At 33.6% G+C, this 27,800-nt stretch overlaps 1 protein-coding gene across 1 annotated transcript; it reads right to left on the minus strand.

Moving 5' to 3' along the window:
* Positions 1–17,386: 17,386 nt before the first annotated feature.
* LOC114389423 (ABC transporter G family member 14-like) lies at positions 17,387–20,978 on the minus strand. The gene is made up of 5 exons (XM_028350096.1): positions 20,715–20,978; positions 19,783–20,575; positions 19,201–19,380; positions 18,908–19,095; positions 17,387–18,200 (listed from the first exon to the last, which is right to left on the minus strand). Exons 1-5 carry the CDS (start codon positions 20,862–20,864, stop codon positions 17,556–17,558), a joined length of 1,956 nt encoding a protein of 651 aa, XP_028205897.1. The 5' UTR covers positions 20,865–20,978; the 3' UTR covers positions 17,387–17,555.
* Between the last annotated feature and the right edge of the window lie 6,822 nt (positions 20,979–27,800).

Consider the following 27,800-nt stretch of genomic DNA (forward strand, 5'->3'; position numbering starts at 1 on the left):
TGCACACAAACAAGTAAAAATACAACTCGACATTTTGACTAGACCTACCCAGTTGTCGATTTGACCATTCATCCAACTTAATTTGACCTTTTGGCATTTTGGTTTGGCCAATCTAGCATTCTTGCTTGATTTAACAAAAATTTGAGTATGGCCTTTACTCAACATCCATGATTGACCCTAAGAGCATTTCGGGTTGACCGCTTAAACATCATATCACTAGTTAAATTATCAACACTCGCCTCAAGGAACACAAGGTAAGGTACTTCTACTTGTATTAGTTTTCTTTACTCAAAGCTTTGAGGGGCATGTGTACTACTCAATCTCAACAGTGCCCTTCAAGAAGGCACTTGACCAATTAATGACCAGGACCTACCGAATGTCACTCGATTTGCAAGACCTAGAGTTGAATACCATCCCACCTTGTAATAGGTGAAAGGGGGAAATGTGCCCCTTGAGTAGATACTTGAAACAAAATGTGCTATTATTTCACTAATCACAACAGGGATGCCCTACTAGATGGGATGGATGGACATGGCCCTCGAGTATCCTAAAAACATCTCGACAAGAAAAGACATAATCATTATGCTTTCCTCAAAAACATATGACAACATTTAATGTGTTTGAACAAAGTAACATTTGACAATATGTCTCTTCAAATACTCAACCAAACGAATTCAGCAGTAGACAATGTAACATCCTGGAAATTTCTATCCGGAATTTTTGGAAACGATGTATTTTGAATGATTATATATATAAGTATTATTCAGTGTATATGCCTATATGTTCTTGGTAGAAGTAGGAATAGCGGGGGGGCAAGATATGCGGGTTGGACTAATTAAGGGAGAGAAATCCATAACTGGGAGGTTATGGGTTAATTCCTAATTAATTAGTTAAAAATCATCGTTTTGCGTGCGACTTAGAATTTAACAAAACCAACCTCTGAACCACGCTCGGGGTTTTATTCTGAGCGTTTTGATATACATATTGCTTGCTTTCGAAAACTGGCCCCGACGGACGCAGAGAAACGCGAGAAACTAGAACCAGAGAAATGGCACGCAAACCGAGGCAGGATTTTAGCGTTTCAAAGGTCAGATTTTTCTCACTTTTGTGACTGAGTATGGGTCACAGTCAAAAAGAGAAAGTGGGCCCTTTTTGCTCCAATCAAATAGGGACATGTGGCAGAGCTTGAATAAAATAATGGAAAAAAGGGAAAACCCTTTTTATTTTTTTTAAAACCAAAAAGCTTTTCTCTCTCCTCACTCAGCCCAATTTCAGACAGCTCTCTCTCTCTCACGCAGCCTTCTTCTTCTTTTCTCCCATCCACCATTGTTGCCCAACAAAGCTTCAACCTTTGGTGCTCATTTCTGCTCCAAATCGCGAAAGGAGGGCATTTTTGGAGTCGTGAAGTGCGTGGCTACGAGTGGGACTTCGAAATTTCAGGTTTGGGTGGACTTCTTTCTCTCTTAAATTTCGTGGGTATGGGGTTTTGGGAGATATGATGGGTGGTTTTGTTAGTTTTCTGCTGTGTGATGATTATTTGTGAAGGCATTTGCTGAAAAACTTGTTGAAATTGCCATGTTTGGATGAGTTAGACATACCCATTCTGTTTTAGGGTTTTTGTGATGATGTTTGTGATGTTTATATGCTGAAATTGCTGATGGAAAACTGTTAGAGATGAAGGGTAGAACTAACCTAGGGTTAGAAAGTGAGAATGTGATGTTATGAGTGGAAAAAGAGTGAGACTTTGAGAGTTGGAAGGCTAAGTCTGAATTCTGTGGTAAATGGAGGTTAAAGTGAGTTAATACTAGCTTGAAATGTCATTTAGGACATGTGAGAAAGGTTAGGCTGAGCTAGAGAGAAAAACAAATGACCAAAGTGAACCAAGAGCCATTTCTAGGGCAAAATTGGGTGTTGAAGAGTCAAATTTTGATTTGGTGGAATTTTAGGTGTAAATTCAGTTTGAGCAAGTTTAGATTGATGTTATGGACTTGTGTGAGGTGAGAGTTTGCTCCAAATTTACCTCATTCTAAATTCCACCTTTCAAACCTAGAAAAGCCATTGAATTGAGGGGTTTTGGACACCTAGATTTTGTGTTGCTGTGGTTTGAAGCTTGGCTTTGGTTTAGACATGTTTGATACATGATTTGGGACTTGTAGGATTCGATTTGAGCAAGATTGGACGAGAGGAAGTGTGATTTTCGAAATCTGCACTTATGCAGAATTTTGCTGTCAAAATAGGTGCAGCAGAATTTTAGCTTGGTGCAGAAAATGCTTGTGTGTGGTTGGCTGTGGAAAGAGTAGTACAGAATGAGTTCTGGATGTTTGCTAGTCGATCCCAACGGTCACAATGTAGGCTTATGCAATATAGACTTCCAGTAAAATTTTGGAGTCGATCCAACGGTTAACGAATTGGATCGAAGGAATTGTTACTGGGGTCTTTAAGTGAGAAAAGCTGTGATTTTGGTTGATGTGTTGAGCAGAGTTTTCTGCCTTTGCTCTGTTTTGCTTGGCTGTGATAGCTTGTGCTGTTTGAATGTTGTTTTGCTTGGATGTTGTGGAAGCTTGAGAGGATTGATGGGGACCCGGTGTTGAGAGAAACGAGGATATGGGCTACGTGGGAGTACGTGAGCTCAGATGGAGGTGGGCAACAGGGGATGGTGGGTTTATGCGCGCTTTGTGGATGTGGAAAACTTGTTATGCACCATCGCCCGACCGCCACCTAGTACCACATGTGATGGGTACCCCATAATCCTACAAGCTTGAGATGAGGAAGTGTTGAAGAGTGAAACTTCCTGCTTTTATTGTTGACCACAGAGTGGTACCTGGAGATATGTCGCGGGGGTCAGGAGACCTTGGGGACGTCAGGTGGGGTGCTATTGCCCAAAACCAAGCTTGACCAATCCCGACCCAACCCGGGCATAGTCGGTCAGTGAGAACCTGTGAAGTACCTAAGCAGGCGAGCTCCTGGCAGTCAACAGATAAAAGGAAAACAAGACCACAAAGCAAGGAGGCTTGTGGTGGCTGGCCAGCTGTGAATTTTGTGTAATATGTGGATTGTGGTCTCTGGTAATCGATTACCAAAGGTGAGTAATCGATTACAAGGCTTAAAATTGAGGACAGGAGGCTAAGATGGTCTCTGGTAATCGATTACCAAGGGGTGTAATCGATTACCAGGCTTGAAAACGAAGTCAGGAAACTTAGGGAGCCTCTGGTAATCGATTACCAGCCTGTGTAATCGATTACACAGAGGAATGGGTCACTGGTAATCGATTACCAGGCATGTGTAATCGATTACACAGTGTAGTATTGCATATTTCATGTCCTGAGGCTGTGTAATTCAAGTTTAGCCTCTGGTAATCGATTACCAAGGTTGTGTAATCGATTACCAGAGATGGAAAGCCTTAAGATACTCCTTTTAACGTCATGTAGTGGTTATGAGATGCATTGTGTGTAGCGCAGTTAGATTCTTGTGAAAGAGTCTACCCCTTTCTTTTCTTCTTGTAGATCGTGATGGCGGCACAGCTAATCCGTGATCGAGTAGAGATGGAGTGCCTAGAGGGAGCTTGGGAGACCCTCGAAGGCAACACGAGGTGCCGATTTCGGGGCACCATTCGATTCATGGCTACTTCTTTGGTGCATCCAGATGAACCTGCACGGACGCTTCAGCGCACGGTGGAGTGGACAGCTCCTTGGATTAGTTTTGTATACTTTTGAGGGTGGGTGTATCTAGGACTGACTGTTAGGTTTACTCTTTTGCTTTTGTATGGGTAGACCTGATGTATAGGCATTTGATTATTGTATACCTGTGGCTGAAGCCACCACTATGGATACCTTTGCTCTGGATGACACTATATATTTTGTAAAACTCCCATATTTTGGACAGCTTTAAATGATGAATGCATTTATGATCGATCTTTTTATTTGAAAAGAAAGCGTTAGCAACTTTATTTGTAAAAGATTTTATCGACCGTTTTTTTTATTCTTTTATTTTCACGTGACGACCTAAAGTAATGGCTGGTACATTCTTCCTTTTGAAACAACAAAATAATTTAGAGAATTATGAGCGGTAAGAAAGAAATAACTCCGAATAGAGTTGTGAACTGGCCATTCAGGACTTTATAGTGAGGATTTTCCTTCTAAACCTATTTATAGTGAAAAGAGAAAGAAATGAAAAAGAAAAAGAAGAAAAAAAAAATTTACCATGGTTTTTGTTATTTAAATTATTTCTATTAAACCAGTCATTAATTTAGGGACGCCACAGACAACTACCCCACCCATTTCCCTTTAAGATTAAAGTAATAGTTGGCTAAAGAGGAAATCAAAATCCCTCTCAGACTTGACTAATGTTAGACTAGTATAAGTACATTGAAACTCAACTAATTGATAGCAACATCAGAGTAAAAGACTTGGAATTTTTTTTATAAAACTCCTTCAATTAACTTCAGATCTTGGGGGCATGTGTACTACTTGGATTTCACAAGTCTCCCTATTCGGTGATTGGCTGAGTAGCCTACTCGAAATCCAGAGAATCTGACAAATCTAAGTATGGTAAGAAGGAAACTCTATCTTCAACCAAAAAGATAGAGATATCTTTTAAAATCATGTATTATCTACTATTAGAAAAAGATAAGATAAAATCATATTTTTCCTATTTACATTATCTTACAAGGGAAATTGAGATCCTATCATCCAATTTCACATCTATAAAAGGGATTATCAAAGTTCATGTAAACTAACTTTATTCCAACCTATGTTTTAATACTTGAATATCTCTGCACCTCTAACTTAAGTGCCTGAGTGTCTTTACAGGTACGTCTCACTACCGTTGGAGGAGAAGCTCATGAAGGAATACCGTCATGAGGAAGTTCTACCAAATTCGATAAGAACACATAGCAATTTGCTTGCATCTTCTATTTTTCTTCCCCGGATTTGTTCATCTAATTTTTTTGGCTAAAATCCTATTTGAATTAAATCGTCACATCACAAAATTTGCTTAGCAAACCCAGAAAGATTTCTTTACCTTTTATTCTCCATGTTTGATGTATTACTTTGTGTATGCAGAATTACATTTATCCCTTGTTAATGGCTGAGAGTTGAGACTTTTCTTAGGTAATTTAGGCTAAAATTGGTTGGAAAGCTTTATTAATCCTTTTAGACGTAAGTAATCATATACTGCAGAGGTAAGCATATTCATTATTTGTTCAAGTGTAACCCATTATGCTGAATTCTGATATAGGTTAGCCAACTTCTTGAATAATCATAACTTCTGAATGGAATTTTTGATATGGGTGATCTTTAACATGTTAGAAAGCTTGGAAATTGTAATTTATTAAGTTGAACATATCACTTTTAAATTATTTGTGGGTCAATCCAAAACTTAAAAATGAGGACAGGTTTAGTAAAGTTTTCAATTTTAATGTTCTAACTTGAAATTTGCATATCTTAGGACGTGTCGTTTCATACAAAATTATTTTTGTGATATTTTAAAACTTGAATGATATGATATAGTTTATGAATTAAATTTTTTAACTCTTAATTTAATTTGTAGTGATAATATTGTGTGTGCAAAGTTATGTTGTTGTAATAACAAAGCAGAGAAATATAAACAAAAAAGCTGAAATGTTTTACTAATTCCAATAATTTTTTTTAACCGGGCTTAAATTGGATTCTTTCTATTTTTCTATCAAAAATATATTTATGTAAATTTTCTTACTTATTAATTTTCACTAACCTTAGATACTTATCCTGAGAAATGAATAAAGAAGAAATAATTATCGTGATAAGTTCTGTGTTAGAATGCAGAAGAGAATAAATGAACTATGTCTATTATGCCACTGGAGGAATAGATTCTTTAGCAAAACCATTGGATGAGACCCATTGAAATTATTAATTTATTGAGTGAATGTACTCTTTAAGTACAAACCATTGGAATTGGATAAACAAACCTTTTTTTTAATAATAAGATTAACATACTCTGACTGCATTAATATCAGGTGAGGCATGATGTGGTGAACAAACTTAGGATTGTGATGACGATGATATACCTTGATAGATTGAGATTATTTCTTCAGCTTGAAATTATAGTTTTTCATGTGTAGTTTATTAAGGTCTACATACAATGGTTGATTCATTGATGTTCTATATTTTTACCAAATTATAATGAGAACTTAAAGCATTTGCTTTGGCATGGATTATGACAAAAAAAAAAAAAAAACTGTTATGAGAAAATACTATGAGAGTGCATATGCATGATGGTTTGAAAGTGTTAGAAATTTTAAAATTTTAGGTGAAATTTATATTGAAAGTTTAATTAAATACTCATTTTATTTTTTATAAAGTACAAAATTATTGATGAAAATTTTATAATTAAATATTATAATATTATACTCTCAATATTTAAAATAATAATGGCATTTAATCTATCATTAATTAATTTGACGTAATAGTTAATTATGTATACAATTTGAATAATTTGATTTTAAAATACCATTTTTAGCAATTGCAATAGTTACAAGTATTCTCTATAATATTTTAGAAGTGATGCATATATTTGAAAAATTATATAATTTTAATTATTTTATTTTCACTCCTTGCAACATCTTCATTTTTAATATTATAAACCAAATATCTTTAATATTATAATACTCATTACAATTTCAATTTTTTCAAGATTAATCTGTGTTTTTTCTTTTAATTCATCTTTAACAATATTTTTCTAGAATATCTTTTTTTTATAAATCATGCATTTATTTGACCATATAACATTTAAATTCTATATTAAGTTCGATAGATTTTTTTTTTCTTGGGTGGGTGTTGGGGAAGGGGGGCTACTCTAAAATAAATTGATTCTTTCAAACAAATACTAAAATTATATTTAAATTATTTACAACAATTTTTATATGCATATTTTAAAACTAAATAGTTTCATCAATGAAATAATAGTAAATATATATCATATCATATGAAAAATCATTACTTGATAATTCATGCTAATACTAAATATTTTTTCAGAAAATCTAAAATTATTTTGAGGCCTTAGAAAATTTAAGGAAACCTTCTTATTAGCCTTTTAATAATCAAGACCTTGAATATACTCATAATGATTAAATAAAAGAATTAAAGTATAATTTAATTAAAAATATATTTTAATTATTAAAATTAAAAAATAACTCTTTGTCATTTTTTATTTTTTTAATATTGTTTGAATTAAAATATTATAAATAATTTAATATCAAATTTAATTAAAAATAAATAAATAAATTATTATTTTTAAAAAATGTGAAACAAGTTTCTCCAAACGGGATAAAATTTAACGTAAATGATGTTAAGCTTAAACTTTTTATCCCATTTTCTCAAACCTATCCTCAAACCTTGTTTTTTTTTTTTTTAATGGGAATTGAGATGGAGAAAGTTATCTCGACATGTCATGCTATCATGCCTAATATTATGATAAATAGTCGTTTTTGTCCCTTAATATGTAATTCGTTGATAAATATGTCCTTGAAAGAGAAAATATAAAATTTAATCCCTGAAATTATAAAAAGTGCAATTAATATGTCTTGCCGTTAACTTACGTGCGTCACTATTAATAAAATAGTCTACGTAGCACAGAGGGACAAGTTTGTCATTAAAATGATTGTCAACGTGGATTGCCAGCATAGAGACATATTTGTCATAATATTTTTTTGACTTTTCGTCTTCCCTCTCCGCTGACAAATGCGTCCCTAGAAGATGAAAATGTAAAATTTAGTCTCTAAAAGTATAAGAAGTGTAACAAATATATCTGAACGTTAATAATGAATTGTATAGGAGAAAAGATATGGAAGAAGGGATTAAAAAATAATAAAATACAGCTTTAAGATTTGAACTCTTATAGTTTGATTATCTATCTATTTATCCATCTATCAAATTGTTAATCAGTTTTTTAGTTAATCAATATAACTACTTATTTTCTAAAATAAAATAAAATTCTTTAGTTTTATGATATAAAAAAATTGAGTTACCATTTAAAAAAATGAAAGCCTTTTATTTATTGAAATTTTTTGTTTCTTCAAGTAATTATTAATCTTTATTACGTATTCTGTCAGAGTATGTCAAATAGAATACAAGGTCGTTGCAGCCCCTAAATCAGCAAGATATACAACTCTACATTCCAAAGATAAAGAATAAACCTCTGTATTAGTTTTTTTTTTTTGTTTTAAAGTTAACCTCTGTATTAGTTTGAGCATTATTGTATTTTTTAAAAAAATTTATGTAGGTTCTTTATGTGAAATAAGTGTTGTTTAGAATGGAAGCATATAAGGTTTATTCAAGGAATTCTTTCATATTTGAGGTATATATATATATATATATATATAAAATTTATTTATTAAGCAAAAAGACTTATAATTCCACTTTAACTTTATCTAGTTTAAATTTTGTGAGCTTTTTTTTAAAAAAAATAGTTGATTAAATTCTTTTTTTAAAATAAATAAATAAATTTGGTCTCGCGGTCGATTGTATTTTTTCTACTCAAAACTCTCGATATATTAATTTCAACCAAAATATGAGGACACTTAAGTTGGAATTGTGATATGAAATAATTTTAAATATTAAAAGTGAGAAATTTAGTAAAAATTTGATAAAATTATAAGATATAAGATAAAAAAAATTTAACAGCAAAGATTAAGGTTTGACAAGAAAATCAAAATAATAAAAATATATATATTCAAAGGAAATTTAAAAAATATATTACATAAGTACTAAACGAATAAGAACAGTAAATTATAAACACATAATAATAATAATAATAATAATAATAATAATAATAATAATAATAATAATAATAATAATAATAATAATAATAATAATAATAATGATATAATAATGATAATAATAATAATTAGTCACAATGTATTATTAACGTCTGAATATATTTGTCGCACTTTTTATACTTTTAGGGACTAAATTTTGTATTTTGATCTTCCAGGGAAACATTTGTTAGTGGATCAGGAAGACGAAAAGTCAAAAAAATATTATGACAGATATGCCCCTATACTAGCAATCCACGTTGGTAATCATTTCAGTGACAAATTTGTCCCTCCGTGCCACGTAAGTTATTTTATTAATGGTTATGGAAGAAAGTTAACGGCATGATATATTTGTCGTACTTTTTACACTTTCAGGAACTAAATTTTGTATTTTAATCTTTCAGGGACGCATTTATCAGCGAATTATACATTAAGAGACAAAAGTGGTTATTTACCCCCTAATATTATCTTAACTTTTTGACTTGTTGACCAATGAGTTAAGACAAGTTCAAGTTAAGTTGAAGCATGTTGATACAATTTTTTTTTTTAATTTACAAAGTTTAAAATTAGATTTTGAAATTTGAAGCATTCCTAATTGTTTTTAGTAATTTTCCATTTTTTTATTTTACACATTTCTAATTGTTTCTAATTTGATAAGTCATCTCACCTATTTCACTAACGAGTAATAAATCAAACCGGATTATTTTGGACTAAAGATAGTGTTAAATTGACTCACATTCTAATACAATAAGTAATAAACTAATCCAAATTAATTCAATTTCATACCTCTGGGAGACTCTCTAGATCTAGCAACTCATATATATAATTATGACATTAGTTAGGATTATATAGGGTTCATTTGTTTAAATTTATTTATTAAATATTTTTTTAATAAATAAACAGTTTTTTATATTTATTTAAATTAATTTCGCTTAGAAAAGCAGTTTTAAGCATGTAGCTTTAAGGGGACTATAAAAAAAAATAAAAAAGTATCTTCAAGGGAGTTATAACTTGGACTAATGTCACTCTATCACATATTGCATGATATATTAGTAATTAAATTACTTTTATTAAAGCTAAATTCAAATTTTAGTCCTGTTTTAATTTTTATTTGCATTTCTTTCAGAAATAAGATCCCTCAATTTAAAAAAAAAATTTAATTTTAATTTAATTCTCAATTTTGTACAGTGTATTTCTTTGATATTTTTTGTATTTTAATTAAATTATTTTTTATAACATCTTAAATGAATATATTAAATTTAAGATTTAATCAGATCAAAATAAAAAAATAAAACATAAAATTGTGAGATTAAATTTAAATTTAAATTTTGTAAAATAAAAAAACTAAAATCGCATATCATGAATTAAAAGAATATTAAAATTATAATTTAACGTTTTAGAAATTAATTCTAATTCATTTGTTATCATACTATATAACGCCAGTTGCACTGAAATATCCCTCAAAGTAATTTATAATGGTAAATGTACAATGCATCCGTACTTAGATTCTTAAAATTGCTTTTTTAAAAAAGATTCTTAGAATTACATATTGGGCATCCACCCACTTTACAATTTATTCACTAATTATTTGAGTTTGACATTTATATTATGTGCATTAACTAAGCTTAATCATAACAGTAATGATGATTAGGCTTCCAACTGCCATCTTCTCCGCATCATATTGGATTCATCGGCTTAGTTTTCATAACATTAATGATGATTAGGCTTCCAACTGCCATCTTCTCCACATCTGCCATCTTCTCCGCATCATATTGGATTCATCGGCTTAGTTTTCATAACATTAATGATGATTAGGCTTCCAACTGCCATCTTCTCCGCATCATATTAGATTCGTCGGCTCAGTTTTGATAACATTAATGATGATTGGGCTTCCAACTGCCATGCTTCCAAGTTTCAATATTCTTAAAACAACTTACTAGTATTAATCCTACTTCCAACTGCCATGCCATCTTCCAGCTGCCATGGTTTAATATTTTAATACGATATTGCTATGATTTTAAATGATATCGGTTTGGAGAGGGAGATAGCTTGCATGCTGTGTCATAAATAGATTCCAGTGTCAACTTGGACTTGTAACACTCCAGCAAAACTGCTTCATCGGGCTTAATTAAATTAAATTATAATATTTTTTTTTCATTTTTAGTCTATATAGTGAAAACAAATTTTAATCACTTTTAGTTTTTATACATATTATTTTATAAGATTTATATGATCAGTGTAAAAAATTTTACATAGCATATACAATAAATTTATTGATTTTTAAAATAATTACTTTAAAGTAATTTAAATAATAATTTATGATTGAATGATATTATAAAATTATTTTATATATATTGTAGTACATAAACAATAAATTTTTATTTTAATCTTTTTCAATTCTTATGCTAAAAATTAAGAGGGATTAAAATATATACATAGCCAACTAAAAAGATTTTAAAAAAATGATATTCAAGGGAAAGTTTTTCTGTTGCTGTAACTGTTAGCAATAATAATAGAAATTCTAAAACAGAATAATCATACATACACACGAACACGAGATTAAGAGATCTCACTAGTATGCTTATGTCTTCCGGAGGGATTATCTATTATTCATTTGACAAATAGGATTATATTAGTTTATAAAGAACCGCGATACAGATTTATATTATTATCCCTATATCACTGGCCTCCATTGCTCCAACATCTTTTCGCCCCTAGCACAGGCATAACCATACCTATAAAAATCAAATGAATAATTAGATCAATTATTACTTTTTTATCAATGACATAGGTACTCGTGGCAGCATAATGAAGCGCGACATAGACTTGCATAATTAACGTGACAAGATGAATTCCAAATAAAAAAAATATATCTTTAACGTTATTTTTTTAAAAATTATATTGCGAAAGGACATTAATCAAAGATCTCACTATTAGAGTGGAAAGTGCACTATCCTTCTGTATTTAGATTCTTAAAACACTTGGCCATGCACCCACTTTCAGACTCAATCGCCAATTATTTTAATTTGACTTTTTATTATGTGCATTAACTATGCTTAATCATTATAGAAAGGTTTTAAGAATGTATTTTATTCAAAGAGTAGTGTAATATATATATATATATATATATATATATATATATATATATATATATATATATATATATAAATAAGGGTTCTATAATTCTTCATTTATTAAAGGAATAATAATTCCACAAATTATGTCACAATTGTAATAAAGTTTAAGTTACAGCTAACATAATATTTTATTGTCTAATATTATCTTAACACCCCACTCAAGTTGGTGCATAGATATCACACATTCCCAACTTGAATAGGGACTCATTAAAAACATTCCTTTGGTGAGGACACCAGCCAATTGCAATTCAGATCTTACACAGGGAAAGAAAATTATTCCAACTTCAAGCTTCTCTTTGATGAAATGTCTATCAATCTCCACATGCTTTGTTCTATCATGTTGGATAGGATTGTGAGCAATTGTTATAGCCTATGTATTGTCACAGTACAAACTCATAGTTTCATTTGGTTTAAAGCCCAAATCTGATAGCACATTTTTAACCCACAAAAGTTCACATACACCAAGTGTCATGCCTTTGAATTCTGCTTCAGCACTAGATCTTGCTACTACAGACTGTTTTTTATTCCTCCAAGTTACAAGATTCACATACACCAAGTGTCATGCCTTTGAACCAGTCCAATCTGCATTAGTGTACCCTTCTGCCTTTAAGTTTCCATAATTTGAGAACAAAATTCCTTTTCCAAGAATAGACTTCAAATATCTCAAAATTCTCTCAACAACATCCATATGAAGCTTTCATGGGTCATGCATAAATTAACTAACAACATTCACTACATAGGTAATATCTGGACGTGCATGGGACAAATAAATTAGTTTTCCTACCCACCTTTGGTATCTCCTTCTGGCGATGCTTGCTGAATTTAATTTGAGCATTGAAAGAGTGTATGATTTTGTTCAATTGGTGTATCAACTGGTTTACTTCTAAGCAGCCCAGTTTTTGATAGTAAGTCAAGAGTATATTTTCTTTGGCATAAAAAAATACCATGTTTTGATCTTCAATACCCAAAAAATGTTTGAGGTTTTCAAGTTGTTTCATCTCAAACTCAGCTGCAAGGTATTGTTACAAACTAGAAATCTCATCTTGCTCATTTCCTATAACAATCATGTCACCTACATATATAATCAAAGCTGTAATTTTTCCTTTTCCTATAACTTTGTCTTGGAGGTCTGGTTCATATTTAGCCAGAGGTTGACCACGATTAGAGTGGGGTGGAAAATTATATTAGATAGTAGTAGACTCAGTGTTTGGTGTGCTAGTGGTCTCACATAGACAAGGATCAATTTCATGATCGATTTCATCTAAATTAGTATTATCAAGGGTAGGATCAAGAGAAACAATTTCATGATCAGTTTCATCTACATTAGTATTATCAAAGATAAGATCAGAAGGTACATCTGAAGAGTCAAGCCAAACCTGTGGAGAAGATTGAGCCAATTGGTTATGATCAAAAGACACTGTATTATCCAAAAAAAGAAGTGTCCATCTTTAGGATTGGCTCACTTCCTGCAAAATAATTCTCACATGATAATTTATCTTCACAATATAATTTTATATATGAGATATCAAACATACTAACATCATGATTATGCACTTCACTTTCATTTCCTCCCTGAAGTGTAGAATCAACATAAAAAAATTTATTCTCATTAAATGTCACATCCATAGAGATATAAAATTTCTTTGATGGTGGATGGTAAGCATGATAACCTTTTTGAGTTGATCCATACCCAACAAAAACACGTGTGATAGTTCGTTCTTCGAGCTTTGTATGTTGATGTGGGTGTAAGTGAACAAATATAACACATCCAAAAACATGAGGTGGTAAATAAAACATGGAAGGAAGGATACAATGATAAGACAACACATCTAGAGGCCTTCTAAAGTTAAGCACACTAGAAGGGGTTCAATTAATCAAATAAACTGCAGAGCTCATAGTCTCACCCCATAAATGAGATAGGACATTAACATCTATCAAAAGTGATCTTGTCACCTCTAATATATGTCTATTTTCCCTCTCAGCCACTCCATTTTGTTGTGGTGAATAAGAACATGTAGTTTGATACAAGATACCATTATAGTTCATGAACTCTATTAATTCAATCTTAAAATATTCCCCTCCACTGTCTGATCTAATGACCTTAATGTATGTGTTAAATTGTGTAGCTATCATTTGATGAAAGGAACAAAACACATCAGAGACATCACTTTTATGTTAAAGCAAATACACCCAGGTTACCCGAGTACAATCATCAACAAAACTGATAAACCATTTTTTTCCATTATGCGTAGATTGTGGGGCAAGGCCCCAAACATCTGTGTGAATTAATGAAAAAGGAAAATCAGATTTTTTATTGCTTAAAGGAAACACAACATGATGGCTTTTTGCCTTTACACATGTTTCACAAAGAAAATACGAAATATTGCATTTATGAAATAGTAATGGAAATAATTTTTTTAGATAACCAAAAGAGGGATGTCCCAATCTTCTATGCCATAGCCAAATTTCCTTTTTGTTTTTATCTTGTATGTATTCATTCGCAAGACAAGCCAATGCTCCTTTATGGGTTTGTTGTGAGACATTTTCCAGATAATACGGTCCTTCACTCTCTCTACCACTACCAATCTTCTCCTTAGAATGGATGGTCTGAAAAAGACAATGGGTTGGATAAAATGAAGCAACACAAGAATGTGATTTGGTTAATTTGCTAACAGAGAGAAGATTACAATTCAATGTATGAACAAATAAAACATCAGAAATCGATAAGGAGGGTGAGAGGCATACAATACCTACACCTTCAATAGGAGATAAGACCCCATTGGCATTAATAATAACAATTTTAGAATAATCAGGGGAAAAACTAGTAAATTTATAAGGATCACAAGTAATATGATCAGTAGAACCTGAATCAATTATCCAATTACTTCCCCTAGTAACAACAGAAAGATTAAGAGCAAAGTTAGATATACCTGACTTGGTCACAAATCCGGCGGCAGTAGAAATATGGCTCTTGAAAGTAGCATATACCTTGGTATTGGGAGTAGTTTTGCCTTTTGGATGCCACTCCGAATAGCCATGGAGTTTAAAACATGTCTCCATGACATGATAATCCCTATTGCAATGGGTACACTTGTGGATTCCTTTCTTAGAATACTTCTTAACAGCAAAGGCAATCCCAATAATAGACTCACTATCAAGCATAGCCTCTTGGTGGTTTGCCTTGGCATGAACAGTTGCATAATCTGATTGAACATATGGAAAGGGAGTGGTAGCAAGGATACAACCACGAATTGCATCCAAATGTGAATCCAAGCCAGCCAAAAAGACTTAAACTCGTTGAGAATTAATCATGTTGTTATACTTCTCAACATCTTTAGGGCATTCCATACAATTCGTGATAGTATCATACTCTAGCCATAATCTATGCAATTTACCAAAGTATGTAACAACAGAGCCTCCATTTTGTTGAGTAGAGATTACCTCATGATATAATTGATATGATATGGATGCATCTTGGCTGATTGAGTATGTTTGTTGCATAGTGTCCTAGATGTCCTTTGCCGTAGCTAAGCGAATAAAGAGGGATATGATTTCTTTCGTCATAGAGTCCAGAAGCCAAGACTTGACTAGGCAACTTTCATCTTCCCATGCTTCATATTCATCACATTTCTTGTTTTCTGGTGCAGCCTTTGTTCCAGAGATGTAACCCCAATGTTTTCTGCCTCTGATCTTGTTCTACATGTTCAACGACAACTCGACATTGTTGGTGTCGTCAAACCGTTCAGGGGTGAGCGCTTCGTGCATATGGGTAGCAGGGGAAGTTCCAAAATAATGTTTCTCTCATTGATTTTTATCAAAAGGAGCCATCGGAAATATTCAAAGAAATAAAGAAACATTGTTTCCTATATTGGAAAGGATGTTGGTGTTCGACTCTGATACCATATAGAAAGGTTTAAAAAATAAGTCTAATGTATTTTATTCAAAGAATAGCGTAGTATATGTATAAGGGTCCGATAATTCCTCATCTATTAAAGAAATGACAACTTGCACAAATCACCTGAGCTATAATAAAGCCTAAGTTGTAACTAACATAATATTTGATTACCTAATATAAGCTAATAGAATATTTCACATATCTTAACAATCATAATAATGATCCGGCTCCTAATCTTTATATCATTTCCACATATTTGGATTGGTTGGATCAGTTTTCGTAGATATACTCATACTTCCAACTTTCTCATGACATAGTTTTGAGCAGAAAATGAAGCAAAACTATTTGATGGTTTTCATTCCATTAGAAATTAGAAATATCTGTTTGTCATGTCACTAGTGCCTTTTGGGAGGAAATATTATTCTGATAATTATCCTCTTGTGTAACCTATGCAGGAAAATATGTAACAACAATTTGGTTTCAAAGTCCTAATAATGTTCAACAGTTGAGTTACTGAGTCTAACGTCTGGTCGCAATCCTTGACCTATCTTGCAGATTAAATGCACATGTTCTTATCTTTGCCTCTTATCTTGTGGTTTATCCCTTGTTTTCAGGCACTAAGTTTTCTTCTAAAGTACAACTTAGAAGTTGGTGTTTTATAAATTGAAAAAAAAAAAGAATAAATAATTCATATATATACAAACGTTATTATGTATAATAAAGTTTCTTATCATAGTTTCTGATTAGTTGATATTATAAACTTTTTAAATTCAAGTAGCTAGTATTATTTCTCACTCATTTGAATTAGGACAAAATTCTTCCAAGTTCTTATGCTGTGTATAGTAGCTCTCTTAGAACTTAGGTGGTGCTTTATAAAAGAGGAGTGTTATTCAGTACGAAACCATCTTGCACGAATTGCATGAACCCACTTTTAAACCAATAGCAGACATACAATTAGATTTGACGCAATACAAGCCGAGTTTGTTTTTAAAAATGTAACCAATCAGCATGGTTCCCGGGTCTTTTTACCAAAACTTTTTTGGCTATTCAGCAACATTTGAGTTTGCTTTTAATCTTTTTTATTAGATAAAACACTTTTTTTTACTATTCGATCAACAACAAGCTTATTTTAGTAATTTTTTAATTATTTTTAGTAGTTTTTGAAACCCTAATTAAAGTGGCGTTTGTTAAAATATTAAATTTTAACTTTTTATATTTTTTTCTTTTTTATCTTTGATATATTTATTAAATTTTTTATTACCCTTTCTAAATAAATCATGATTTTATTATTTTTATATTAATTTATATTTTTCTGTTACTTTAAGAGTTAATTTTAACAAATACTTATAATTTAATAAATTAATTTTTGAATTTCCATCCAATTTTTCATCTATTGTTGAACATAACCTTCATACCAATAAGCATTTTCTTTTATAAAGTTGCTAAAAAAGAAAAAAGTGAATAATTCTTTTCTTACGAACACAAATCGTGTATAATAAAAGTCATGTTTACAAGGTTTTTTATTAATTGATATTATAAAACATGTTACACTAGAGTGCCTAGAAATTACACTAAAAAAAAATCCATTGAGAGAGAGAGTTGATCAAAATTTCATTACATAATTTGCATCAGAAGTACAATATTCTATCTAGTCTAGTATTATTCTTCACGCAGTTTAATTAGGACAAAACTCTTCCAAGTTCTGTTGCTATGTGTACACGTATCTTAGCTAGCTCTACCTCACTCTCAGTAGTGCTAAATAAGCAATTAGTCTGTAACCTACCAACATCATGGCCATAATAGTCACATCAACCCACAAGTGATTCAAACCCACTGATTTGATTTGAGGAAACTCTCCAACTTTGCACAACACCCCCTTTGAGCACTCATAATAATCATCATCATTGAACTGCACACCCACAAGAAGCTTGTAACAATAGTAGCTATAGCTCAAGTACTTGAGCCACTCTATGAAGGGAGGGATCTGTTGTATGTAGTACCCTCCAGCAATGAGGAACACAAGGGTTGTCACAGAAGCTAAAGTTGTGGCCTGTTTGACCTCCATCAAAATGGCGCCAAATGCTAAGCCAAGGCTTTGAGAGACAAGGACACTGTAGAGAACTACAAGGAGGGAAAGGAGGAAGGTAACTGGATGAGGCTTGAGCCCTCCCATCCAATAGATTATGATGACAAATGCAGTTGGAAGTGCAAGCTCTATTGGCAAGTCTCCTACTGTTCTGGCCAGAAAGTAGGAAGAAAGACGGTACATTCCGGACGAACGTTCCTTGATCAGCATTCTTCTCTCTTGTGGAAATGTGAAAACAGCATTGTAGAGAGGGTAGAATCCCCAGAAAACAGAGAAGAAAAAGAGCAGGGCTATCTGCATTACAATAACAGCTCCATGTTAGATTCTCTTAATGCTTTTAGGTAATAACAATAACAAGATAGCATATATGGATCACACCGTGTTAATGAACAAATTATTTCCTATAAAACCAAATTATCTGCATTGTAGTCAGTTAAAGATCAAATTCTTCAAGAATATTATTTATTATAAGATTCTTCTTTAACAACGAATCCCTATTAGATAAGAAAAAAAAGTATAAAAAAATAAAAATAAAAATAGTACTCTTAATAAATAAATAAAAGTACAAAACTTGGATGCAACTGTTTAGGTACTTTTGGGTTGTCTTTTTAATCAAAATTAGAGTTTCATGTTGTTAATTTGTGTAATAAAGATTTGAATTAAATATCAATATAAATTAGTGAGTGAAACTCTGATTTTAATTGGTAAAATTTACTAAAAACACATAAAAAACTGTATCTAAGTTTTGTCCTAAATAAAATCGGTGGAATATGAAGAGAAAATAACACAAACCATATTTTAAACTTCATATGGCAGAAACTTTGAAGTAATGTGATTTGGACATGAATACAAGATTACATGAATGTGAAAAGGAAAAGTAGAAAACAATATTGTCAAAGTAAGAACCAATGATATCTTAACAGAACTTCTGAGTTAGTGGATGATGTTCTGTTCTTACTGGTCAATAATTATCAAGTTAATGAACTTGAAGAAACTCTTACCCGATCTCCAATGTGTGATTCTGGGGTGTGCCACCACAGGAGTCCACCAAGGAAAGCGACACTTATGACTTGGAATATTCTCAGCCTGTTGAAGGCTTCAAACCTTCTCTCCCTCAGCCCCCTTTGCAACAGCACTTTGAACTGATGCCACCAACTTGTGCACCATTGCTCCGGTTTTATGTGATTTCCTGCATCAATTTAGCAACAAATGCATTTCAAGACTTAATAAACAAAAACTAACTTTTCAAGGATATGCATATGAATGTTTTTAACTAAACAGCTAGAACACCTACTTGTGGAAGAATCCTTAATGACTTTGTAGTTATTAACTTCAAAGCTACATAGCTCATCTTTCAGCCTAGTGGCTATGTTCTTGTCATACGCAGAGATTAAAGCTTCCCTCACCAACTTCTTTTCTGCTTCCTGGCTCTCACTGTGTTCCGTTGCAAGCTTGGAGGGGTCTGGAGCAATTCCTGCAGTTTTTCATCATTGTCAAGACTTTGTACATAACATACAACACACAAATATGGTTCTGTTTAAACTAACAAGCCATTATTTTAGTAAACTTGGATAATTGAAAGTGGGGTCTCATTATAATTCATCTCAGTTAAAAACAGAAGAAAAATAATTCCAGTAGACCAGATCATGATTCCATCATAATAATTGTAATAATAATTTGAGAAAAAAGATTATAGTTAATCATATATAATAAGTTTGCTGACTTTTATAATAATTATCTTAAAAGTCATAACAAAAGTGATTTATTCTTGGATGACAACATAAAACTATCCGTGCATAACCACTAAACTCTAATATTTTAATTCATAATAGATAGAAAAAGTAGTGTGGCTTAAATTGAAAAGAAAGAATATTACCATTGGCAAGATCAAGCATTAAATCAGCAGGATTGACAATCATGGATGTTGAAAAACCAACAGAAGAAAAGTAGTCCATTGCAGATGAAGCATGGCCATAATAGATGGGGCACCCTTCAGAAAGCAAGACCACTTTATCAAACATGTGATAGAGGCGACTAGAGGGTTGATGAATGGTTGTAACAACAGTTCTTCCTCCACTAGCCAAGCCTTTGATTGTGGTTATGATCCTTTGTGCTGTTGTAGAGTCCAACCCTGAGGTAGGCTCATCAAGCAGCAACAGGCTTGGATTGATGAGCATTTCCTGGCCTATGCTGACCCTCTTTCTCTCCCCTCCTGAAATCCCTCTGAAAAATGGGCCTCCAATCATGCTACCCCTGCACCTACTCAACCCTAGCTCACTGATCACATGCTCCACATGCTGCACTTTCTCTTCCTTGGTTAAGGTGTTGGGGAGCCTCAGAAGTGCAGTGAAAAGAAGGGTTTCAGTGACAGTGAGATGAGGGTATAACACATCATCCTGTGCCACAAAGCCTGTTCTTCTTTTCATGGCACCTGAAAAAGGCTGGTTGTTGTATGTGACTTTTCCTGATAGTTTGCCACTGAGCCTTCCTCCAAGTGCTGTGAGAAGTGTGGTTTTGCCACTGCCAGATGGCCCCAACATGGCCATTATTTCTCCTGGACAAACCATGCCTGTTACTCCTTTCAGTATGGTCTTCTCTTTGCAACTCCTTGTGCTCCCCCAACACACACCCTTCTGCTCTATTTTAACTTTGTACACCAATTCCTCAAACTGCAAATGGAAACAGAACATAAACAAAACAAAAAAATATATAAGTAAATAATAATTACCCAACATGAATATGTATGGTGGTTTTCTAGAATCAATCTAACGGTATACTGATACTATATACTATTGATAAGGGAATGACCTTTAAAGTTATGGGGTACATAGCCAGTTTTGGGAAAGATTGCTTATTTGTTTGTATGGGAAGGACAGTCTGAGTCATCTCAGGTGGTCCTTCCTCAGGGTGAGTAGTGTTGCTGTGTTCAGATTTGGGTGCTATGCAGTTTTCTGGCATGGCCAAAGAAAGTGAGAGATTTGTAGTTTTTTGGTGGTAGTGATAGCAGTCACAATTGAGATGTGGGAGAAGTTAAGAAGTTCCTTTTAACTTTGCTTCTCGTTGTGTAGTGAGGAGGAGCACACATTTATCTATATATAGCCCAAGCTAAGATGTTCACTGTGTACTAAGGTACTGTTTATTTAGGACTCGCATGGATGGCGGGTTCCACCATCTCTTTTATCTCGGAATTATTCTAACAGAACCATGCTCATCTAAAAACTAGAAATTCTCAACCATTGGTTATAATTTCCGTCTTGTTTAACTTTTTTAAAGAAGAAAGTGGTACTCAAATCGGTTTTCTCAAGCAAAGTTTCGGATTCAAATTTTATGAATAAAAAAAAAAGCATAGTTGAAAAAAAAAATTCAACTAAAGATGATTAGTAAAATTTTCTGATAGAAATTAATCATTAGTAAAACCAATACATATTTCTTATCAATAATACTGTAATTATAAAAAAATAAAAATAAAGAGGGGGATTGTAGCTATGACCAAACGTTTTTCCTCACATCAGCTTTATTACATCATATCATTGTCTTCTTTTAATCGGCTTTCCTTGATAAGCAAGGGTGCATTAAATATTTCTAAAGTTGATCTAAATAAAGACAGGTCGCTGAGTATATTATAACTAGCACTTTGGCAGGATAAACATGCTCTATATTGATATAAAGACGGACACCATATATATATATATATATATATATATATATATATATATATATATATATATATATATATATATACACACCTAGGTGGCCTAAGGAATTGAACAATCTTGCATACAGACAAAACCAACAGTAATTTATTAGACTACACCAATCTTCTCAACTATTTAAGATTTAAAAGCATGCATATAACACATGACAAATATGATAGAAACACAGAAATATACACATTTTAAATATTATTAGATGCAGTATTTTTATAATACAATGCACACATATTTACTACAAAACTAAACACAATACACAAATCTTAAATAAAAAAATGTATGTTTTAAAAAAAGTAAAAGTTATTGTGCACACATATTATTTTATGCATGATAAAATAAAATACTATACAACAAATGGTTTTAACATTGTTAGGTTATTATCGGTTTTTAACTAAAATTGATATAAACAAAAATGTGATGATATACTCATAAATAACATGAGTTTATGAATATCGGTTTTTCATTAACAAAAAACGTGATGTTTATATAAACATAAAAAATTGATGGTTATATTAATATCGGTTTTTGAAAAACTAATGTTAACAAACTCATGTTAACATCAGTAACTGATGTCAATGAAATCATGTTAAAAACCGACGTTGTGTTCCTTTTAATTAAATTTGTCTCCCCCTTCTTTTCGCACTCACTCTGAACCACTCTAACCATCATCTCTCACTCTTGTGCTCTCGTTCCCGCTCTCACTCAGAGCTTTCGGCGGCTACGAGGTCACGAAAGGTTAGTCTTCTATAAATTTTATTTTCAAATGGGTAGGGGTTTGTTGATATCAACAAGTAAAATCTTTGGTCTATGTTATCAAATGCTTGTTTCTATCTTAGCTTAATGAATGTGATCATATAACAATAAGAACTTTGTCTTTGGTTTTGATGGTGATGGTATTGGTAAGCGAGAAGCTAGGGCAGTGAATATTTACCATGTCATTTTTTATTTCAATTTGTTCTATTGTAGAATACATCATTTTTCTTCCCCTTTGTGTATCTTCCCTTAAATCAAACAAGTGTGCTGGACCTTGATAGTATTGAGAAATTTGAAGTGTTTCTTATGCATCACTATATATAGTTTATTCGGTAAAAATTGAAGCTATGAAGAAAATATTATTTTAGTATTAAAATGTAGGATTATAACAGAACAATGATGTAGAAATTCAAAAATCGATGTTAATAAAATCAGTTTATTTACAAAAATGTCACCACTGTCATACCCTAATTTCGTTTGGGGACTATCGTTCGTTGATCTTTTGATCCTTGCTAGTCGACTTACGGTGTTGAACACCAATTATAGTGCAAAGCAAGGAACCATTCAGTGTTTCGACCAAGAAGACAAAAGATACCAAGAAAGAAGGGCAAAAGGGTCTTTTCCTTGTTTTTCTTAGGCCCCAGCTCGCCCAGGCCAACATTTGGCTTGCTTGGGACACCAAATAATTTCAAGGCTAAAGGACTAGCTCACTTGGGCGAGTTGCAACTGCCCTAGGGTGGCCTTTTTCCTATAAATAGGCATCCTAGGGGTGTTTTAAAGGGTTCCAAGGTTCAGAAGTAGAGGGAATTGAGAGAACTAAGAAAGAAGAAGAAACGAAGCCGAGACGCTACTGAATCGCGACCGTGATCATTCCCTATGTCGTTTTATCAAATATCACTTGAGATCGTTTCAAGGTCCAACACCTTAACGATTTTCTCCGGTTTTCATATTTAAATGATCGTTTCAAGGTCCAATGCCTTAAACAACTTTTATTCGCAATTAAAATGAATCTTTCAATAACATAAAAATCAATTTAACACACAAACATTCAAACTTAAAGAACTGCGTAGGTTTGAATTCCTCATCGCACCTGAGGATACATAGGAGCAAGGGCCCCTTGTCGACCCCAAAAAAATAAAGAAAATATAAGAAAGGGAAAATACATAATTTTGAAGTCATATTTTGCACACTCGATTAAGGGTTGTCGTTCCTTGTGATGGGCGCGTGGGGTGCTAATACCTTCTCATGCGTAAAAAACTCCCAAACCCTTATTTTCAAAATTCACAAACCCCTTTTTGGTTTTTTCTAAAGTTTTCCTCGAATAAACGTTGGTGGCAACTCCCATGCGCTTTCTCTTTTGAGGACACACCTTTTTGCTTTTCGCCTCGCCCTCCCGCCGAAGGATAGGTTGCGACAGATGTCGACTCCACTGGGGACTTGTTAGAGAGTTAAGCCATTCGATCAGTGTGTAATATTTATCGTGACTTCTTCTTTATTCATGTTGCCTCTTCTCTTTTATCTTTTGTTTTGTCTATATTTGTGTATAAACTTTGTTATGTTATTGTGTTTGGTGTGTGTTTGCCTATCTATTACATTCATAGTTAGAAATATTTTTGTTCAATGCACACATGGCACCTACACCTTTGCACACACGTTGAGATATTAGGCCCTATACTCGGGTCTATGTGAGCCATAAGGAGTGGAGGTCGATCTGTGGTCATGCTGGGTCTCCGACTCGCTTGATAACAATAAGCCTCATCTAAAGTTTTCCTCTTTTAGTGATGCATTGTCGCTGATAGTCCCTATCACCACAATGTAATACCTAAGAGGATGATATCTATAGAAGCCAGTAAAGTTACATGAAACCACCCTTGGGAGTTGTCACTAGAAGGGGACTTTTGGATCCTTTCCTTTAGGTTCCTGAATTAGGGTCACAGAGTAAACTCACTCTGGCTTGTTCCTTGATTGCATCATGCATCTCTTCATGGCATCATAATAGACATATCATTCCTGCATTTATCATTTATCATATTCATGCATTGCATTTGTATAAGTCATTGCATACATTTTAATTTCATCGTCTGCATGCTTTTGTTCTGCCAATTGCATACATTCTATTTTCATCGTCCGCATGTTATGTTCACTCATGCATGATCCTGACACATAGTTGCTCATGCCTTGCATTTTCCAAAAAAAAAAAGAACAAAAACAAAGTCACAATGAAGCATGAAAGTTTACACCACATTTTTAGTTACATGTGTTGGGTACCATGATGATAGCTGTAAACAGAACATGTTGGGATTATACACTCATTTCTCTTGGAAAATGATTGAAAATCATGTGAACATGGTACCTAATGCATTGTTAAGTAGGAAAGGATGGTTCTTCGGGCGTCTCATGTTGATCTCAAAATTACATTTGTCATGCATAGCACAAGTATGCCTTAATCATTCATCTCTATGATAGGTTGTCGAAGTATTGACAATCAAAATTTCTATTCCTTGGATTATGGGGTCGAACCAAGCACATGCTTTTAAGGAAAGGTTTTTATCACGTCAAGGTCAAGTATGGAAGTAACCAGCTTGCAAAAGTTGGGGCAAAAGATGGATCGAGCTACATAGCTTCTTTGTCTACTACCAACACATGATTGAGCTAAATAATTTACAAAATTGAGGACTGTTGATGTCCATGTTTTATTTCCAGTTTCACTTTGACTTTGACAAGATGTGATGAACCATGTTGTTTTAATAAAAATCTGAATTGATTCGACCCTATGTTCTATTGAATGTCTTATGTAAAATTTACAATACTTTAACAATGTATCATTCACACACATCCATGCTTTTTTCTTTTTGGTTGCATTGCTCATCGCATTCTTTCTTTGAAATCAAAACTGTAATCATTGTAATCAAAAGGAAAGAACGCGCTATATGGCACCCTTACCGAACGCGTGCCAAAGCCAGATTGATGAGTGAAATAGAGGAGGTACATGAACAAATGAAGACCGACATGGAGGCCATGAAAGAGCAAATGACCACAATGATGGAAGCCATGATGAGTATGAGGAAAATGATGGAGGTTAACACAACTATAGTCATTGCCGCAAGTACCGCCACTGAGGTGGACCCGACTTACCCATTTGGTCTCAATCAAGTAAATCGTCTAGTCTCGGATATGGTAGGTCAGGGAGGTGAAGCATTGGGAAGTACGGGCGGCCCCCAATTTGTGCAGGTCCAAAGCAAGCATTCCTTTCCACCATATGGCTTGCCACCCAACTATACACCACCTAATGTTGCACATGCTCCCGATGAGAACGTCGATAACTCTGCTCCCATACCCATTGAGAGCCAAGAACCCCAATCTGGTCATGCACAGGTCCCTAAACCCATGGGAGAGGCACATGAAGTACCTCTAGACCACACCCTAGATGACTTCGAGCCTCACCTCGGATATGCCATTGAGGGGCAGGCATTTTGTGGCATAACCCTACCAAACACTTTGGGGGGCCTCAGTATCGCCCACAACCACAACCCTTTCATTTTGCGTTAGAAAGATTGCCTCCTGCCATGATGGAAAGGGAGAAATTTGATCATATAGAGGAAAGGCTGAGGGTTATTGAAGGAGGCAGAGATTATACCTTTACTGACATGGCAGAGCTGTGTCTAGTGCCCGATGTCGTTATCCCTCCGAAGTTCAAGGTGCCAGATTTTGATAAGTACAAGAAGACTACTTGCCCCAAGAATCACTTGAAGATGTATAATAGGAAAATGGGGGCATACTCAAAAAATGAAAAATTGTTGATGCATTTCTTCCAAGAAAGTCTTACCGGGGCAGCCGTCACTTGGTATACTAATCTAGAACCTTCCCAGGTCCGTTCCTAGAAAGACCTGATGGTTACCTTCATTAGGCAGTATTAGTATAATTCTGATATGGCTTCGGATAGAATGTAGTTGCAGAACATATGCAAAAGGGAGTATGAATCTTTCAAAGAATACACCCAAAGGTGGAGGGATCTGGCAGCTCAAGTAGTGCCGCCAATGATGGAGAGGGAAATGATAACAATGATAGTGGACACATTAACAGTGTTCTACAATGAGAAGATGGTGGGTTACATGCCTTCGAGCTTTGCAGATTTAGTGTTTGCGGGTGAGAGGATCGAAGTAAGTCTAAAAAAAGGCAAATTTGATTACACTACTTCGATGAATTCTGGTGATAGGAGGCCTAGGGTAAATGGAGGGAATAAGGAGGGAGAAACCCATGTTGTGGTTATTGTTCCTACATGGCCAAATTTCCCATTAGACCAACAATATCAATACTCGACCAATATAAGTCCTTCTCATAACCCACCACCCTACCAAATAAGAACGCCTAATCATCCACAAAGGCCACCCCCAAATCGGCCACAAAATCCACCCGATGCACATTTGAGGCCAAACACCACCCTTAATACAAAAAAAAAACACCAACCAAGGAAGGAATTTTCCAGAAAAGAAGCTTGTATAATTCACCCCAATTCCGATGTCATATGCTAACTTACTAATGCAATGGTAGCAATAAGCCCAACAAAGATTTCTCAACCTTCGTTTCTAAGAGGATACAACCCCAACGTGACATGTGCTTATCATGGATGAGTTTGGGGGCATTCCATTGAGCATTGTATGACCCTGAAACATAAGGTGCAAAGTATGATTGATGTAGGCTAGCTAAGATTCGAGGAGGAGAATCACTCGTGAGTTTTGATGTCGTCAAGCAATACTATGTATGATGCTTGGGGCAATTCGAAGGTTGTTGTTAGATGTCTCCAATGACTCATTAGGATTTTTAGGTTTATGCCATTACTATAAACAACAGTCACAATGCTAATAATATGGATAAATTTGATGTCCTTGTCTCTCATTTTCTCACAATTACATCTTTGCTTATTTAACTTTCACTGAAATGTGAATGCAAGCCATTGGTTTGTTTCCTCAAGTGACCTGCACTCCTGAGTTGATCTCCAAGTCTATTCAATCATAAATTGCTCGTTCTTCACATTTGGTGAGGGTTCCGTAAACGACGAGTAAAGTAAAAAAGTTCAAAAAAAAAAAAACGTTTGATTGACTGTGTTTCAAATAAAAAATATGAAGTACAAACATTCATGTGACCTCATTTTATTGTTCTTAAAAGTTGTCTTTTTGACAAAAAACTGAGTTCTGTCAATTGAAAATCCTTTAAATATTTCTCATCCTTGAAAATTCATTTTCGAGAACCTGCACAATTTTTTTCATTTTTCCTTGCTACAAGGTCATGACAAAAGACCACAATAGATACCTCAGAGCCCTACACTAGGGCAATGGGAGGCACCATGCATGAGCCTCAAGCGAACCTAGGGATAGATCAGAAGTTCTCACCCGGTAAGTCGAAAACCCGAAAGGGCGGCCTAGGCAAAAAT

Source organism: Glycine soja, chromosome 16 (assembly GCF_004193775.1).
Source record: "Glycine soja cultivar W05 chromosome 16, ASM419377v2, whole genome shotgun sequence".
Lineage (NCBI taxonomy): Eukaryota > Viridiplantae > Streptophyta > Magnoliopsida > Fabales > Fabaceae > Glycine > Glycine soja.